The 16765-nt window shown below is 43.7% G+C and overlaps 1 protein-coding gene across 1 annotated transcript; it reads left to right on the forward strand.

Annotated features, from left to right (window-relative positions):
- The first annotated feature begins 4177 nt into the window (after positions 1 to 4177).
- egfl7 (EGF-like-domain, multiple 7) lies at positions 4178 to 16765 on the forward strand. Its single transcript, XM_073478084.1, has 9 exons — positions 4178 to 4375; positions 9291 to 9555; positions 10834 to 10956; positions 11889 to 12001; positions 12379 to 12474; positions 12568 to 12774; positions 14567 to 14643; positions 14949 to 15111; positions 16278 to 16765. The coding sequence occupies exons 2-9, from the start codon at positions 9476 to 9478 to the stop codon at positions 16295 to 16297; spliced, it is 879 nt and encodes a 292-aa protein (XP_073334185.1). The 5' UTR covers positions 4178 to 4375; positions 9291 to 9475; the 3' UTR covers positions 16298 to 16765.

Below are 16765 nucleotides of genomic sequence, written 5' to 3' on the forward strand. Positions count from 1 at the left end.
AGGAAATGTAGGAAGTGTTGCCGTCGTACCCGCACAAACACCATCGCACAACATTAAGTCTGACCTGACTTCTCGAGGCAGTGATGCACGTTATAACCACATTAAAGTATCAAATCTCTAAAAGCTGCACTTTCTGCAGAACATTGTTCATTCTGCTCACTTACAGTCGTCCATTAGTGCTGGTGACTAAATGTTGACTCTGAAACACTGGCACACAACTCGGATTCGAAACTTGGAAGAGGGAGAAAGAAGAAAGTCTTCTCAAGTTGAATTGAAAACTTCAATTGTCATCGTTTATGTGGAAGAAAAAGATCAACTGTAATGACACCAGAGCTACTTGGCATATCTTTGCATTTTAAGATATTTGTGGAGTAAGCGTAGAAGCCTTTCATTGGGAGTTGACTCAAGACGTCCTGAAAACTTTAATGAAATACGTTTTTCCCTCTTTTTCATGAAGTTCACATTGCCATGGCCCGTTTAAGCTGCACGTCCTTTTATAAAACACTCAACATATGGGCTTAATCATCATGCTGTTGAGTTTGTGGAGTACCTTCCACTAGTTAGCCTAGCTTGCTAATGTTAGCACTGCTCGCTGTGTTGATTTTAGTTTACGTTGTTTTATCACATTGACATCTGGACACAGTGTTGGAGGCAGAAACATAAATCATGTCTTAGTTTTGACTTCAAACGCAAAATATATGCACAGTATAGCTGTAGCTGCAGTTTATACACCGCAATGTTGTTGTAAATTGAAATTTTACTCTCGTTATCTCCGTTCCCTCTGTATATTCTGTATATATGACACTTACTGCATGCAAGTCCATCCTAATAGAGGGATAGAGGGAGGGGAATGCAGATACTTCCTCTCACTCGAGTGTTCACAGGCCTTCACAGTCGCCACATCTCAACCCAGATTTCGGACCGTCGTGTTCGACAGCGCTCTCCACCTTCATCAAACCAAACCAAAACCGAATGAGGGAATATCGTTTCGAATAACGGTGTTCATCTACCGATTAGAGACGGATGGCTCCTGCTGGTGGCCCGACGCCGTTATGAAGACATTTAATGTTGCTCTCTGTGACATATTGATGCAAACACAGACACTCACACATGCATGTACACATTTCTGGACCATTCCCTCTCCCCCATTATTTCTGCAGTTATAATTCCTCGTCTTAAAGCGTAACTGCAATTACTGTAAAGGTTTGGACTTTACTCGTCTACAGATGCATGCCTCGCTGCGCACCCAACTACACAGAACGACTTGAAATCTGTGTTAAAATGTGCTCAGAATTTGCACTTTCAGAGTTGTTTGTTGGGCACAGCTGCCCTCTTGTTCATGCCCCCTCCAGGGTCACCGCTACTGCCCTTTAGCAAAATCTGTCAGGCCCTCTTTGACGCAGATCCGTTTCCTGCCAAAGTGAGATTTTTATTGTTCCATCAGAGCAGGCTCCAGAATCTCGCTCCCCCAGCCTTTTCCTGTTTCCTCTCAAAGAGGAAGTGCTGCTTTGCTTCAGTTTTTTTCTTTTTTCCTCCCTCCTCCCCTCTCCGCATCTTCTCTGGGACAAATCTGGAACACCGACTGCAAAACTTTGCTTGTGTCGGCCAAGTCTTGATTTCAAAGAATGAAAAGAGTTCCTTAAAAAGAGATACCCTCCCTCTTCGGCCTCCTTTACACAAGCTCGCACACAAACACGGCAGCACATCCACACTGATTTTGCATCCTATATTCTAATGTGCCCCCTCTGAGCGATCAGCCTTGATGGTGTGTGTTGGTGTGTGTTGGTGTGTGGTCACCTGCGACCCCGAAGTGAAGCTTTCCCATGGTGCCTCAGCACGTAGCCTCTTTGTTATCGCAGAGAAAATAGTTCTTTGTATGCAGGGAGTGTCAGATCATACATTCGGTCAGTGTAGGCCCTTAAATGAACAGTGACAGAACAGCAAACACTAAATACTCCTCAGCAGACAGAGATTATGGTTACATATAAAGATTTTCTCACATTTAACTGTGTGTATGCGGTCTGGTTCTGCACGTACTTAGAATGACAAATGAGTCCTGGTTGTCAGTCGAGCTCGGCTTCAAGGCAGAGGAGGAGCAGCTTGTCTCAAATACATCATGTCAGCTGCAACTACCGAAAGCTTTTGAGGCCCACATCAGAGACCCCATTAGAACAAACCCCAGAACTCTCTCAAGACTGGGAAACGTGATAAATCAGGTCCCATAAGAGGGTTTTTTTTTTTCGGATCATACACGCCGACTGTTAAAAGACTAAAAGTTTGGTTCTTTGAGTACTGCGTCACTAAAACTGTTGAAATTCTGCAAAGTCTTCATGGTGCCAAGGAATTTAGGAATGAGTGTAAAATGTGAGGTTGAAAGTTAATTTGAGAATTTGGAAACAATTGTTGAAAATAGCAGTTGAGAAAACAATCTCGCCACACGCTTCATTTAGCAGCTGCTCTGTTGTTTGGACGCTGCAGAACAATACTGAATGGACCTCCTTGGAGGATTGTTTTCACAAAATGAGCATCGACACAAACAGAATTTTTAAGCTTCAATGTGGCTTTTTTTTCCATAATCACCAAACTGTCTCAAAGCAAAGCAACCAGGGAACCAAATGATTAACGATTAATGGTCTACAAGCAGGATCGGATTAAATGAACACATCGCACGAGGCAGACTGTTCGCATATTTTGATATTTATCTACCAACCACTACGCCGATGGAAAGTCAGGTGAAATCCTGTAATCCACAAATCATTTCCGGAGCGTCACAGCAAAACAGCGTCGCAACATTTTCCTAAACAACTGAAGTAGATGGGACTCAATAAATATAATAAATAAATATAAATTGGCTCCATACAGCTCGTCCAGTGTAACCCATGTCTCCAGAAGCCCAAAAGATCCAAACTGATTTGGAAAAATGTTATTTTTACACTTTTTTTTAAAGCTGAAACCTTCACTGTAGCTGCTAAGCTAAAACTTCATTTATCTGAAAGTTACATATGAAGTAACAGCTAGGAGAGAGTTAGCTTAGCATTGCATAAGACTGGAAACAAGGGAAGACAGCTAGCTTGGTTGTTGGAAAGTCACACACCCTGTCTGCACGAGCTCGACTACGTGTCGAGGATGTAAATAAAGTCTTTTTAAATCAATTTTTCAATCTTCGATCTTCAAGTCTCCTGAAGATCAGAGGGTTTCAGGAGACTTGGATTAAGACAGCTGAGCTGTATGGAGCCATTTTTACCTTTATTTTACAAGTCCCCATCTACTTCAGTTGTTTAGGCGAACGCTGTTTTGCTGTGAAGCTCCAGAAATGTTTTTGTGGAAAACGAAACTTCACCTGACTTTCCATCGGCATGTGGGTGAGTAGATACTGAGTGAATTTTTGTGGTGAACTTTTCCTTTAATGTGCACCAATTAAACAAATAGCAGTTAAAAGTGACGACGAGGAACTTTCAGTTTCTGTTCTAGCTGCTGCTGTTGTAAAGATCTTGTATATATATGTGATATATGTGATCGGACCCGAGCACAGGCATTAATAATAACCATATAAAAACAGCAGTCTTTTCGCTGATGGTCTTGTTTGCCGTTACAGGTCATTTATAATCCTCAGAGGAATCACGAGACTGTACGGTATGAGATATCTTTCCACAATTCCTCTGAGCTGCAGGAGGAGAGGAGACTTCTTTCTTATCGTGCAACAGTTTGGCCCTAACAAGCTGCAATTTGACAGATTTTTATCTCAAAACACGAGGCTGCATGAGCCAGCTGAAGTATTTGAAATACCAATGTGTAAGCTAGGTGTAAATCTTCAGTAATTATTAAAAAAAACCACCTCTCAGTGTTGATGATTCCTGAATTTTCCTCTGGACTGCAAAGGCAGCAGAAGGCCATGAGGTGAGCGGTCTGCAGGCATCTCTCTCGGCCCCCCCAACCCGCCTTTCAAGATGTCTGCTGCACAATGGGGGACAGAAAAATGCCTCAAAATCAGATTTGTGAAGCGGTTTGAGCAGGATGGAGAGTGTTTGTGCAGGAGAGGGGTTTTATCAGCGGCAAACACTCACAGGAAGTCCGGTTTGGGATTGTCCGTCCAATTCCTGCGTTCCACAGGAAGCCCTGCATAAAAAGCAACTGAAAAACGCCCGAAGACATTTCATTTGTCGCCGGCCGACTCTCAGGGAGCACCTCGACTCACAGCACCGGGGCCTTTGAATTTTTTGATTTGAACGCAGCAGCAGCAGCAGCAGCAGCACGCTTTAAAAGAAAGTGGCACCATGGAAGAGTCCTCTAATGCACCACCAGACCGGCGGCTCGTGCTCATGGCCGCCGCTCAGCCTGCGTGCGCACATGCACCTGATGACCTCATACTGCGAGGGTAAGTTTATTACACCTTTATTTTTTTTTTTATTTTTTTTAAAGGCTCATGAAATGTGTTGTTTTTTTTGTTGTTGTTTTTTTTTCATTTTTGAGGTCAGAATCAACTTTATTTGACGTATTGTACCTGCACAAATGCAGGCAGGTGGACAAAGCTAACAAGCTGAACACGTTTAAGCAAATGTAAACATGCTAGAGCTAGACAATAATATAGCTACAGGCCAGATGTTGTTACATGTGGTGCAAACAACACTGGAGGCCTAATAAATACTGGAAGGTAATGTCCTCTGTCCTGAGACCCTCGATTCGAGTAAGGAAAAACCTTTTTAACAGGTGAGGAGAAAAAAAGATGGAAGAATGGGTTCAAACTTTTTAATGAAATCAAAAGTATTTTTAATGAATGTCCTCATTAACCTCCAAAGAGCCGCAAATAGGTTGTTAAAGGGCCGCGTTTGGCTCGGGGGCCGTCAGTTGAACGGGTCTGCACATAAGATAATACAGAGTTGGTTTTATGTGCAAACATATGTCTGAAAATAAAAGGATCATGTTTGTGCCCATTAGTGATTTCCATACCTCTAAGACTTGTTAATTTCACAGCTACAGTGGCACTCAGTAGAGCGCATACCTCCGCCGACACATAGATACCTGCCACCTAAATACGCCTGATTCTTGTCATCAGGATCCACGCATCGTTTCCAGAGGAATTAAAGAAAATGTCGAAAAACGCAATGTTTCTCGCAATGTTGAAGAAAGTGAGAAAAAGTTCCTGGATCCGCTCCAAAAGTTAGCGGGCTCCATTCTGGGCCGGGACCCATCCTCCATGCAAGTTTAGTGGGAATCTGTTAAGTAGTTTTCGTGTAATACTGCTGACAAACCAACAATCAAACAAACAAACGGTTATATGATTACGTCTTAGTAGAAATGCGCTCCATGCACAGAGGCTGCCCTCCTCTCCTTCATCCTGTTTCCTGTTGCTCTAAAGCTGTTTTGTCCAGTAAAGCCATGAAAAAAGCCCCAAAAAAGAAAAATGTCAATGCATTTAGCTCAATATTATTATTATGTTAGGCTGGAGGAATATTGTGTTAATTCTCTGAGGAAAGGAATGGAAGTGGCACATTAGTTTTTGCAGAATTTATTAAAAAAAAGCAGACTTAAAGCTTTTAATTGCTATAAATTATAATTACAATCTGACAGATATTTGTTTCTTTTGCACAAACAGGAAGGTTGTAAGTTTTTCTTAATTTGTTCATTTGATTTAGGACCTACTAAGACTAGAAGACCCGACATTAATCAACATTATGTTTTCCTTTTAACTCTAAATAGCTGCGGTTTCCACATTATATAACATCTTTTAATAAATGGTTTCAGTCGCAGTTAATCATTCACAGTTTGTGCAAAAAATGTGATTCAACTTTCCTCTAAATGAAGAGGAAGACTTCCAGAGTCGCTGTCTTTTTACAACAAATGTCTCGCCTTGTGTTTCAATCCTTCTACCGAGGAACAAAGAAAGAATTTTTACTAAAAATAAAAAGAGTAAATTTGGATTTTATTGTGAGATTTTGCGCCCGGCCGCTTACATTGGAAGCATGTCAGGACTAGAACTGCAGCGATGAAGGTTGACAATTATCATTCAAAAACATTTGTTTATCTACCGTCTTGAATTCTGCGATAATAGTGTTAAAACATAAATATTTCAAGTTTATATCAAGTTTCATACCTTTTTGTTCGTTTGTTCAACCGTAACCTTCTGTTTTCACTCCGTTAAGGCTCAAACTATAATTTTCTGAGGTGGTTATTGCAGCCCTAGTTAGGACTGAATATTAAAATTACAGCTGAGTATTTTTTTTTTTCAAGACAGGCTTCAAAAAACTGTGAACCTTCCCTTTAATCCCACCAGCTGCCGCTTTAAGACACCGGCTGCAGGGTCCCTGTGCCCGTCAGTCGGCTTCTTAAGCTTTCAGGAGGTTATGAATGAAAAAAAAAAAAAAAAGTATGACGTCACACACGCGGTAACCCAGCGCAAGGCAGTGTTGAGCTGCGGGACACCCAGCTGGAGGAGTGGGGAGGAGGTCCCTACCATCACCCCCCATGCTCCCTCTCCCTGACAGTCTTGAGGAGAAACCTGACTGCTGGCTGGGAGTTTTATCACTTGGACTTTGAACGCACCACAATCGGAATATAACGGGACTAAAGTTTTGTTTTCCAGCCGCGAGCGTCTCTCTGCTTCCTGCCAGTGTGTGCGTGACTGTGCGTGTGTGTGTCTGTGTGTGTGTGTGTGTGTGTGTTTGGGGGAGCTGGTTGTTCACTGCACGGTTTGTGGTTATTTTTCTTATCCATGCATGCGCCCTCCTTCATGTTGGCTCTTTCACTTCTTTATTATCTTCATCCGTTTTCATGCGTGAGCGCGTGACTGCGTGCGTGTGCGTGAGTGTTACAGAGATGGTGCTCTGACTGAGGGTGATGTTGCTCTCCAGTCCAGTCCAGCGCAGCGCTGTGAAATAGCGCCCTCTCATGGCGAGTGTGAGAAGTGTGACTCCTAATGTGTCAGTAGGTCAGAACACGTGCAGTGATGGATTGTAACTAAGTACTTTTACTCAAGTACTGTACTTTTTACAAGTACAATTTTAAGGCATTGAGTATATCTGTTTTCTGTTACTTTGTACGTCCACTCCATTACATTTGACTTTTTACTCCACTACAGTTACTTGATAACTTTAGTTACTCGTTACTTACCCTCACATTTTTAAATTCAGCATCAGCAATCAGATTTTTTAACTTAAGTACATTTACTGCCAGACACTTTAGATACTTATACTCGAGTACTTTTCGTATGGGTGACGCATGATATCTTTACTCTCACTCAAGTACTTTCAGGTACTTTTCACGACACTGCAAGCGTGCTTTGAGCCATGCGATGTATGAACTATATTTTATTTATTTATGATTATTTTATATTTTAAGTGCTTCTTTTTGATTTTATTGTAGAGCTGCGATGGTTAAATTAACCACAAACTACTTCAATAATCTTTCAATCTGTCTGAGTAATTTCTTAAGAGAACACAAGTCAAAATTATCTGATTCTGGCTTCGTAAATGTGAATATTTCTGGTATCTTGACTCCTGTGAGAGTAAACTGAATATTTGTTTGGGTTGAGGGCAAAATGAGACATTTGATGACGTCATCCTGGGCTTTGATTGACACTGATTGGCTTTTTTTCACAATTTTTTATCATCTTTCATAGATCAAACAACTGATCGATTCATTGAAAAAAATGATCAACAGAATAATAATCATAATCATTTATTGCACTATTACACTTAATGACATATTCATGTATTTATCGAGCCATTTATTTATTTTTGATTTTGGCAGTTTCAGTCCTCCATAGATTAATACATGCGGATGTCATGACTTTTGGAGATTATAATGCAGAAAGAAGATGCCTGGGATCATTTCTTTTAATTATTTCCCAGTAAAGTTTACAGTTTCAGTGCACTGGTGTCATTTTAGACAAATACGTTTATTGTTAAACTGTAAAATATACTGCCTCCGTCACATATCTTGTGTTTAATAACCACAATCGAGGATCATTGCAAAGAAATATGCCGATATTTTCCCCCAAAATCTTTACAGGCTTTATTCCTAATATTTTATGGGCAATGCAAGTCTTGCTTCAATAATTAAACTATCCACCACTTCATTTTTTATTACTTATTTTTTATTATCCCTTGTGTTGATAATTTACTTCATGCGTCCCAAAGGACGACTTTTTAATATTTTAATAAACTTTCATACCAACATAATAAAAAGCTATTAATCAGGCATTTTTGTGGGGGACACTGCTTCACCACACCCAACTAATATAAACTTCTTGGACATGCTGCTTCACCCTGCAGCACCTTCCTCAATGCCAATGTAATGATGCTGGATTGTGCTCTACACACACACACACACACAGACACACACACACACACTGTGTTTAAAGTGGCCCCCTGCTGTGCTGCGAGTCATAGTGATTTGTGAATGAACACACAGGCTACAGATGTGCGTGTCCTGTCTCCGGGCGTCGAGCCAGCAGGGGATCAGAGAGACATGCGAGCTGTCAGCCGAGGATAACCGAAGGCTCTGCTGCAGGCCCTTAACCTGCGATCGCACCCGGCTTGCTTTAACACCCTTGTTAAGAGGTTTCACCAAAGGGTTTAGTATCTGGTCTGCAGGTCCAAGCTGACTGTCATGCACTCTGGAGACGGATGGCTCAGTCCTGTTTTAATCCTGTGCAGTATGTAATAATCCAACATGGTGTGAGGGGATAAGTGAACAGTGCTGTGAAGGGACATTCTTTGTCTTTTTTTGCCCCGTTCTTTGTCTTGCAAGTCTCAGAGTCCGTTGCAGGTGGAGGTTAGAGAGAGTTTAACGTAATGCACGGATGCCTACAGATGTGGCCGGTTGTGTGCTCGCGTGTTGCTCGGTTAGGTCAGAAGTTGGGCTTGGCGGTTGTGCCAGTAGCCGGGCCGAAAGGATCGTTTAGACGTGTAGAAATCTGCCGATCAACAAGTTTCTGCTTCTCTCAAAAAGGCTTTTCTGTGTCATTTCACATGGACAGTCGAGTGTCTACACTTGAGATTCCCACGCAAACGAACCCTTGAGTTAAAAGCACAAACAAAACATCGGTGGAATAACTTTAGAGGACGTTATGTGCCTAAAAATGCAACATCTGGACCCTTTACTGCACTCTGACCTCTGACTTCTTCCTCTTTCTGACCTGGGAAAGGAAAAATTAACAGTTTAGAAACAAAAAAATGTCTCCCAGAACTATCATATAAATCATTTGTTGGCAGACATTTTAATTAAAGTCACTGTAATGCAACAACAGTGCTGAATCTCTGCTTTAATCTCACATGTCCTCTCTGTTACAGGTAGCTGGAGTCGCCCTCCTGCAGGAGAACGAACACTCTCAGCGTGAGGAGGACTTTGGCTCGGATCCACCACCCCCTCGCGCCCCTTCCTCCTCCCCTCCCTTCATCCTCCTCCTCTCCTCTTCCCTCCGACTGGCACAGTGTGTGAGAGCCCGAGCGAGGGGAACGTGGGAAAGAGGAAGACGATGTACCAAACGCTGCTTCTCTCCTCCTCCCTCTTCATCCTTCACGTGATGGGCAGTCCGCAGTTCCTCGCTCACCACGGGTAACGGCTCACTCGATGCTCTTTCCTGTGTTTATTATGGTCTGTCATCTGCTCATCTGACACATCTCCTCCCCGGCCGTCATTCAGACCTGTTTGTTTTCGCGACCTCCTTCGACATTCTCGCCCACTCTCGGATGTGTACAAATTGGGGGAATGACACTTAAGCATTTGCAGCGTGCACTCTCTCAGGAACCCAAGCGCTCCCCTTCAGTCCTGAGAGTCTGCAGCCTCACCTTGTCACTTTCAGTTGGTTTTGCACAAAGACAAAAATAAACCGAAAGCCAAACGAAGAGGTCAAGAGGTCAAAGATCGGCTCTTAACTCTGACACATTCGGGAGTGATTACACGGGTCGGTCAGTAGCAATTAGGCCGCACGCCAACTTTTTGGTGACAAACAGAAAGCATGAGGCTTTTAATCTGGAGTTGTTCAAGCTTTCTCAACTAGACTGGAGCCACTTAAGACCTATAAATATCTCTTATGAGCACTAAAAACTTCTCAGCTAAAATTAGCACAGCTTCCGGTGCTCTTTGAAGCCCAAAGTCTGTATTTCAGGTCACTTTTTAAAGGATAAGTTCACACAAGCGGTTGGAGTTTTGTGGTCTGCCGAAACATTTCTGAAGCTTTGCAACAAAACAGAAGTAGACGGGCACTTTGTTTTAAAACAAGTAAAAAAAAAAAAGGTTGGTGCTGAGATCCCAAAATAGATTTTAAAAGACAATATTCACACCCTGAACGCTCGGTCGAGCTCGTGCACGCAGGGTGGGTGACTTTCCATCGGCATGTTAATTAGTGTAATGTAGAGGTGCTGGATGTCTGTCTGTCGTCTTAAGCTAGGCTAAGACAACTGTCTCCTAGCTGTTATTTAACTTTCAGATACAAGTGTATTATCTCTCAACAACCAAGCTAGCTCTTGACCCCATTTCCAGTCTAAAGCTAGGCTAAGCTAACTGTCTCCTGGCTTTAACTTCATATTTAACTTTATTTTAGTAAAGATTTAGCTCTTAAAAGGTTGTACGTCTTTTCTAATCAATTTGGGATCTCTGGGCTTCTGGAGACTTGGATTACAAAGGACGAGCTGTATTGAGCCACTTAATAATTTTTTTCGGTTGTTTTTGTAGTCCTTATCTACTTTAGTTTTTAGGAGAACGCTGCAAGAAATGTTTTGTGGACTACGCAACTTTCCATCCGCATGAGGTTGAATAGATAATGACTAAATTTTTTTAATTTTTGGGTGAACTTGTCCTTTAACGTCCAATCACATGTCTCCCTTTTCTCAGGAGGAGGGTGTGCGGCCGAGACCACCGTCACAACGTTGTCACGGCAACAGAGTCGTACGTCCAGCCGGTGCACAAGCCCTACATCACCCTGTGTCACGGACATCGCCTCTGCAGCACATACAAGTGAGTCACAACAACGCACTCCTCAATGAATGACAATAACGCCAGCTGAACTGTACAGTCCGGCTTTAAAGCCAGGACTCGGGTCAGTGCGGTGTCAAAAAGTGTTTATTTCACGAAGGGGTAAACAATGCTCGACATGTTTAGGAAGGGAAATGGTCAGACGTGCAGTTGTAAATAGATAAAATAGACATTCACTCCCCCTGCATGCGCACACGTACACAAAAATACATGTTTTACACAGAACTGGGTCATGGTGGCACATATTTGGGTGGAATCTAAATATCGAGCACTTTGTGTAACTACGGGAAATGAACTGCCTGCCCGCAGAGACCGCGGTCATGTTTATTTTGGACTGCGTCTCCCTCCATACTTACACACTCTCCATCTCTCTCCAGCTCTGATGCTTTCGGGTCGTCCCCCCCCCCTTACATTCCCTCCATTTTAATCTTTTGTTTTAACTCTTCCCTCGCTGCCAAAATTCGGTTTCACTTTGGGATTTGTGTTGCTCATTTTGTGGGCAGACCTCAGACAACAACAGGCCTCTAATCCCATCCTGATTTTGATTGAATTACTTGTCACTTTTACTTTGTTTTTCAAGCCTTTGCTTCAGTTTTATCACCTTGTATCTCTCCATGCACAAACCAAACAAACCAGACTCTCAGCAGGCTCCAGCCTGGATCTTTGCATCTCTTATCCTGCCCCTCGCTCCCTCCCTCCCTCCCTATCTCATCTCTGACACACTCTTGGACGTCAGTGGTCTGTGGTTTTCGATATTCGACCACATTCCCATCCTCTCATCAGCGTTCTCTCTCTCTGACAGAACATGGAAAAGGCCGGATGGGCTCAACCACACACAAGATGGTGATGACAGCATTATGAATAATCAGGAAAACCAGACTGTAACTGTGTGTGTCTGTGTTTTGTCTCCACAGGACTGTGTACTCGGTGGCGTACCGGCAGGTGAGCAGGGCGGCACCTCCCTCGCATTTCTACCCAGAGTGCTGCCCCGGCTGGCAGAGGTTTCACTCTCACAACTGCAACCAAGGTAACCTGCAGGGGCGTGCGACGGCCTTTTGTGTTGATCCGTTACCTGTATTACCTCCATCTGTAATGTGGAAAGTGGACAAGGAATACTTTAATAATTAATTAATTCTGTTGCAGAGAGTTAAATGAGCAAATCGACACCACCATAGCAAGGAGATTGTTAGCTTAGCTTAGCATAAAGACTGAAAGCAGGGCAGAATTCTGGCTAAAGGTTCAAAAAAGGGCTTTAAAAAAGAAAAGAAAGGACAAAATGACAAAAAACAAAATGCATGTTGTTTTATGGCTGGTTTTGTGCTGGACTATTTATTTTCCATGAAGTCACCGTGCCAAGAAATAGTCCCGTAAACCGCTTAAACAAATGAAACATGTGCCTTGCAGCCGTGTGTGGACAGCCCTGTGTGAACGGAGGTACCTGCTTAAGACCCAACCAGTGTGCTTGTCCGCTTGGCTGGACGGGGCCCCGATGCCAAACAGGTGAGCCACACAAACACACACATCTACCTGCACACCCTCACAAGTCTCTGCGAGCATGTAAAACCAACTGCTTTGTCCTTTCTCGTCTGTCAGATGTGGACGAGTGCAGCGAGCGGCGGCCGTGCAGCCAGGAGTGTGTGAACACAGCTGGCAGCTATCGATGCACTTGCAGAGACGGCTTCAGGCTCACCGGAGATGGCCATTCCTGTCAAAGCCTCTCTCCTCCTCCTCTTCCTCCTCCTCCTCCTCCTACTCCTCCCTCTCCCACCCAGGCAACAGTGGGTGGTCACACGGATGCGGGTAAATGAGCAGTGTAGGAGCGTGTGTGTGCTTTCACATGGTGTAACTTTGTGTCTTGCAGCAGCAAAGTGTCTGGAGAGCAGAAGGAAAAAAGAACATAACCAGCTTCGCGGTCCATTATTACTTTTGGTACGCGCTATGCCACTCTCAACTCGTACCGTGAGTAATAATGCACTGCGACTGGTGCCGACTCCAGACAGACGTCTTGTGGTCCGGGCCTCATGCGGTGAGACTGGGACCACTTGGTCCTTGATAATGACTCGGGTTTAGTCCTGTGAGTATGGCAGAACATCTGAATCCAATAGAGCTCCCATGCTAATACAGACATATTTTTATCCCCGCACACTCCATTAGTCCCCTTAAAAAATGTTGCAATGTTGTCTCTCACCATGAAAAAAGTCCACTTTCGTATGTGTGTGCTTCCTGTATCTTAGCAACAAAACAATACCCCCCCCTCAATGTCTACAAACTCAGTAGTTGACCTCAGTTCAGTCCTTTTCTCTGTCAGCGTTATTGCTTTTTGGGGAATTAATGCAACGTGAAACCTTAAAGAAGACCTCCCTTTTCCTGATTTCTCCCAAATCTTTTCCACTTTTGGGGGATTTTTTTTTTGTGAGTCACCAAACTGTAAATCTGAAGCGGGATACAGTCTCATGTCTGGCCGCCTCCAAGATGAAATATCTCCATGTAAATGTGAGATTGCCAAAATGTTCTCAGGGCTCCGCTCCAAACTCGCTCCTATTTATCAGCGTTTTCTGTCGGGAAGCGAGACCCGAATTCACATCTAAATTGAGACGTTCGCCCCCGTGACTCCGCGTGAGACTCCTGCAAGTGTTGCACAGTCAGCAGAAAGATGGAAAAACACATGAAGAGAAAGGGAGGATGAGTAGCCAAAGTATGACGGATCTTTTCTGCGTGGTGAAAGCGACACGGGGGTTTATTTTGAGGAGCGTCCTCAGTTTCACCGAGATGCAAAAAAATGCAAGGCCAGCAGAGATGTTCTGCTTGAACTTGCATTCCTTTATCTGTGCACATGTTGATGGAGATCACAAATATAAACACCGCTCAAAAAGAGCAGACCTCCGCTCGGGCTCTGCCAAGCTGCTCTTGGAGGAGTGTTGGACTGCATTTCTGGATCTCCATCTCACTCCTTTTTTTTTTCCCCCTCCACGTCTTGGCCAACGCTTGTGTTCTCATTCCAGCTCCATCAACCCTGTCTGCTGGGGGTCATAGCCAGTCCCTCCCCCTCCTCCTCCTCACCCTCCTCCTCCTCCTCACCCTCTTTCTCAACTCATTCTTGTCTCAGTAATGGACCACATCTGGGAGAGATTGAGCCGCTTTAGGTCTGTCTGCTAAAGCAAGCAGCGAGAAAGCAGGGGGTCCCCAATTTTTGCATCCCAGCCTTCTCCGGGGACATTCCCGTCTGGCGGAGCCGGGCCGGACACTTCCCCAGCAAACGATTGCATTTTCACAGAGCGCTCGGCTATTTCTGGTGACCTCTCTTTCAGCCATCCGTTCCCATATCCACGATTCCCCCCTGTGCCCTAAATTCCCCGCTCCTCTTCCTGGTCGGTAGTTTTTAGAGAAGCTGCTGCGGCCATGAATCATTGGAGGCCGCTCGGAGGAATCTTCCGAGATATAAACTTTGGATCTGAGAGAGAGGATTAAGCATCGTTCCCGCCTTTGATCTGTGCCCTAACCCCCTCTCTCCCTGCCCCTCCTCACTCGGGGTTTCCTCAAATCCAATCGCCATCCTCTGATGTATGTTTCTGTGTTTGTCTGGTTCCCGCAGGTGGAAGGCTCGGCCTGGCGGAGAACGTGACGGAGGAGGTGCAGAGCCTGAGGAACAGGGTTGAGCTCCTGGAAAAGGTACACACATGTTCAAATAAAAGCCCCCCGACCCCGATACCTCCCAGCCTCGCTCACCAGGAGCACCGCTGGTATGAAATAAAATCCGAGTTGCTTTTTTTAATCCCCAAAGATTCTTTGAAATGCCAGACCCTCAAGATGGGTTTTATTAGACGTGAACCTGTGTTTATTAAAGCGAGCAGAAAGGGTAAATGTAGATTAGCTGCTGCAGTATAGTTTGGCTGCATTGATTTTTGTTTACGAGGTGAGTAATAGTCCCAATTTTTCCTCATTTCCCGCCCTCTCCTCCGCCTCCCTCTGTGCAGAAGTTGCAGTTGGCGTTGGCCCCCTTCAACAGCTTCTTCCCGCTGTCGCTGGACGAGGGTTTGTCCGAGAAAACCACCTTGCTGTCCCACTCCTTCCAGCAACTGGACCGCATCGACTCCCTCAGCGAGCAGATCGGCTTCCTGGAGGAGCGACTCGGCACATGTGAGTGACCACAGGGCTGACCCTTGATTGTTCGGAGCCGAAAACAAAAGCACTTAGAGGGAAAATCCCATTTTTAGTCGAGCACCACTGGAACTTTGTGTCCCAGGACACAAAGGCAGGAACATTTTTTTTAGACTTCTCCAAAAAGATCAGTGTTAAAGCCCAAATGTAACAAGTGTCCATAATGTAATAAAATAAAATGTATAAATAAAAAAATCCAATCACATAATAAAATCTTCTGTCTGTAACGTAATACACGTTCTGACTTTGACATATGAAGTTCAATAAAAACAATAAAGTGAAATGAAACCTGAAGACATTCATGATGACGGCCACGCTAGCAGCTCTGTGAGGCTGTACCTGACCCCAGTGTTGCTTTGAGGACTTGTTAGCATGCTGATGTTAGCATTTAGCTCAAAACAACACTGGGGTTCGGTAGCCGAGCTGCTAAAATAGCTGTAGAGTCTTAGTTGTGTCATGTAATCAAAAATGTTTCCATTAGGTTAAAAATTTAAGAGCAAATAAAAGATAACTCCACTAATTTTACACATTAAAGTTGTAAAGTTGCCTCCCATGATGTCACTTAGTGGCTTAGATGCATTATGGGTAACGTAGGCAAGGAAGAAAAGAAGATGTGGGGAATAATCTCTCTGGTTCTGCTGTATTGACTCACAGTGTTGTAATAGTGCAACGCTAGACCAATGGACTACACTACCCACAATGCAATACAAGGCTTCCTCTGGAGCCACAAAAGGCTTTATGCAGCTTTTTTCCACATATGCGATATTACTCCCCAACACCTGTAAACACACTTTAAATTAATTATAATATAATGATAAAAAATCTTGATATTTTGAAATCTCCTTAAAAGCAGTTCGCACGTGGAAACCTGACTCTAACTTTGAGAAACTCCACGTTGGAGATTTTTATTGTGTAAGGAGCTTTTATCACATTTACTTTATTACATTATGGCAAATTATTACATTCTGGGACTTCAGATTATGAAGCTCCAGCTATGAAAACATCAAACCAACTTTCTTTAATTCACACATTCCTCTCAGTTAGGATCACAGCAGGTATCATGAGATCAAAGCGTTGTGTAACGTATATAATACATCACATTACAGTATATCGTGGTAACTCTCTCTGTTTCTTCTCCTCTGTAGGTTCTTGCCAGGAGAATTAGCCACAGAACCTGGCCCGCTACACTTCCAGTTAATAATGACACAAACATGCCAGAGATTGTACGCACCGAGATGGCTGATGTTTGTAAGAAACGGGACGGCAGAGAGCACAAATCATCTGTGATTGTGGTTCACTGTTCCCAACGGCTTCATTTACTTTTCTTGTTGGATTACAGTCAGATTCTTGATTCTTGTAACACTACCTGTAAGCAGGGTCCGTTTGAGCATTACATCATCCCTGTACCATCTGAATCGAACCCTCCTGAGGGTCAAAGGTCACGTCGGCCACTTTTGTTTCTGTGTTTGTTTTACATCAGTGCAGCTGTGTCCTCCGTCTCAGCCCCGAGGCTGACGTGGACATCTGTATTTATCTATTTAAATTATGATTACGTTTAGTTATTTCTCAGTGCTCCAATAGACATTTTTACATAGTTTTGTAACATTTTGTAATAAAAACTCCTAATCAAAAA

The sequence above is a fragment of the Pagrus major genome, chromosome 12 (assembly GCF_040436345.1).
Source record: "Pagrus major chromosome 12, Pma_NU_1.0".
Lineage (NCBI taxonomy): Eukaryota > Metazoa > Chordata > Actinopteri > Spariformes > Sparidae > Pagrus > Pagrus major.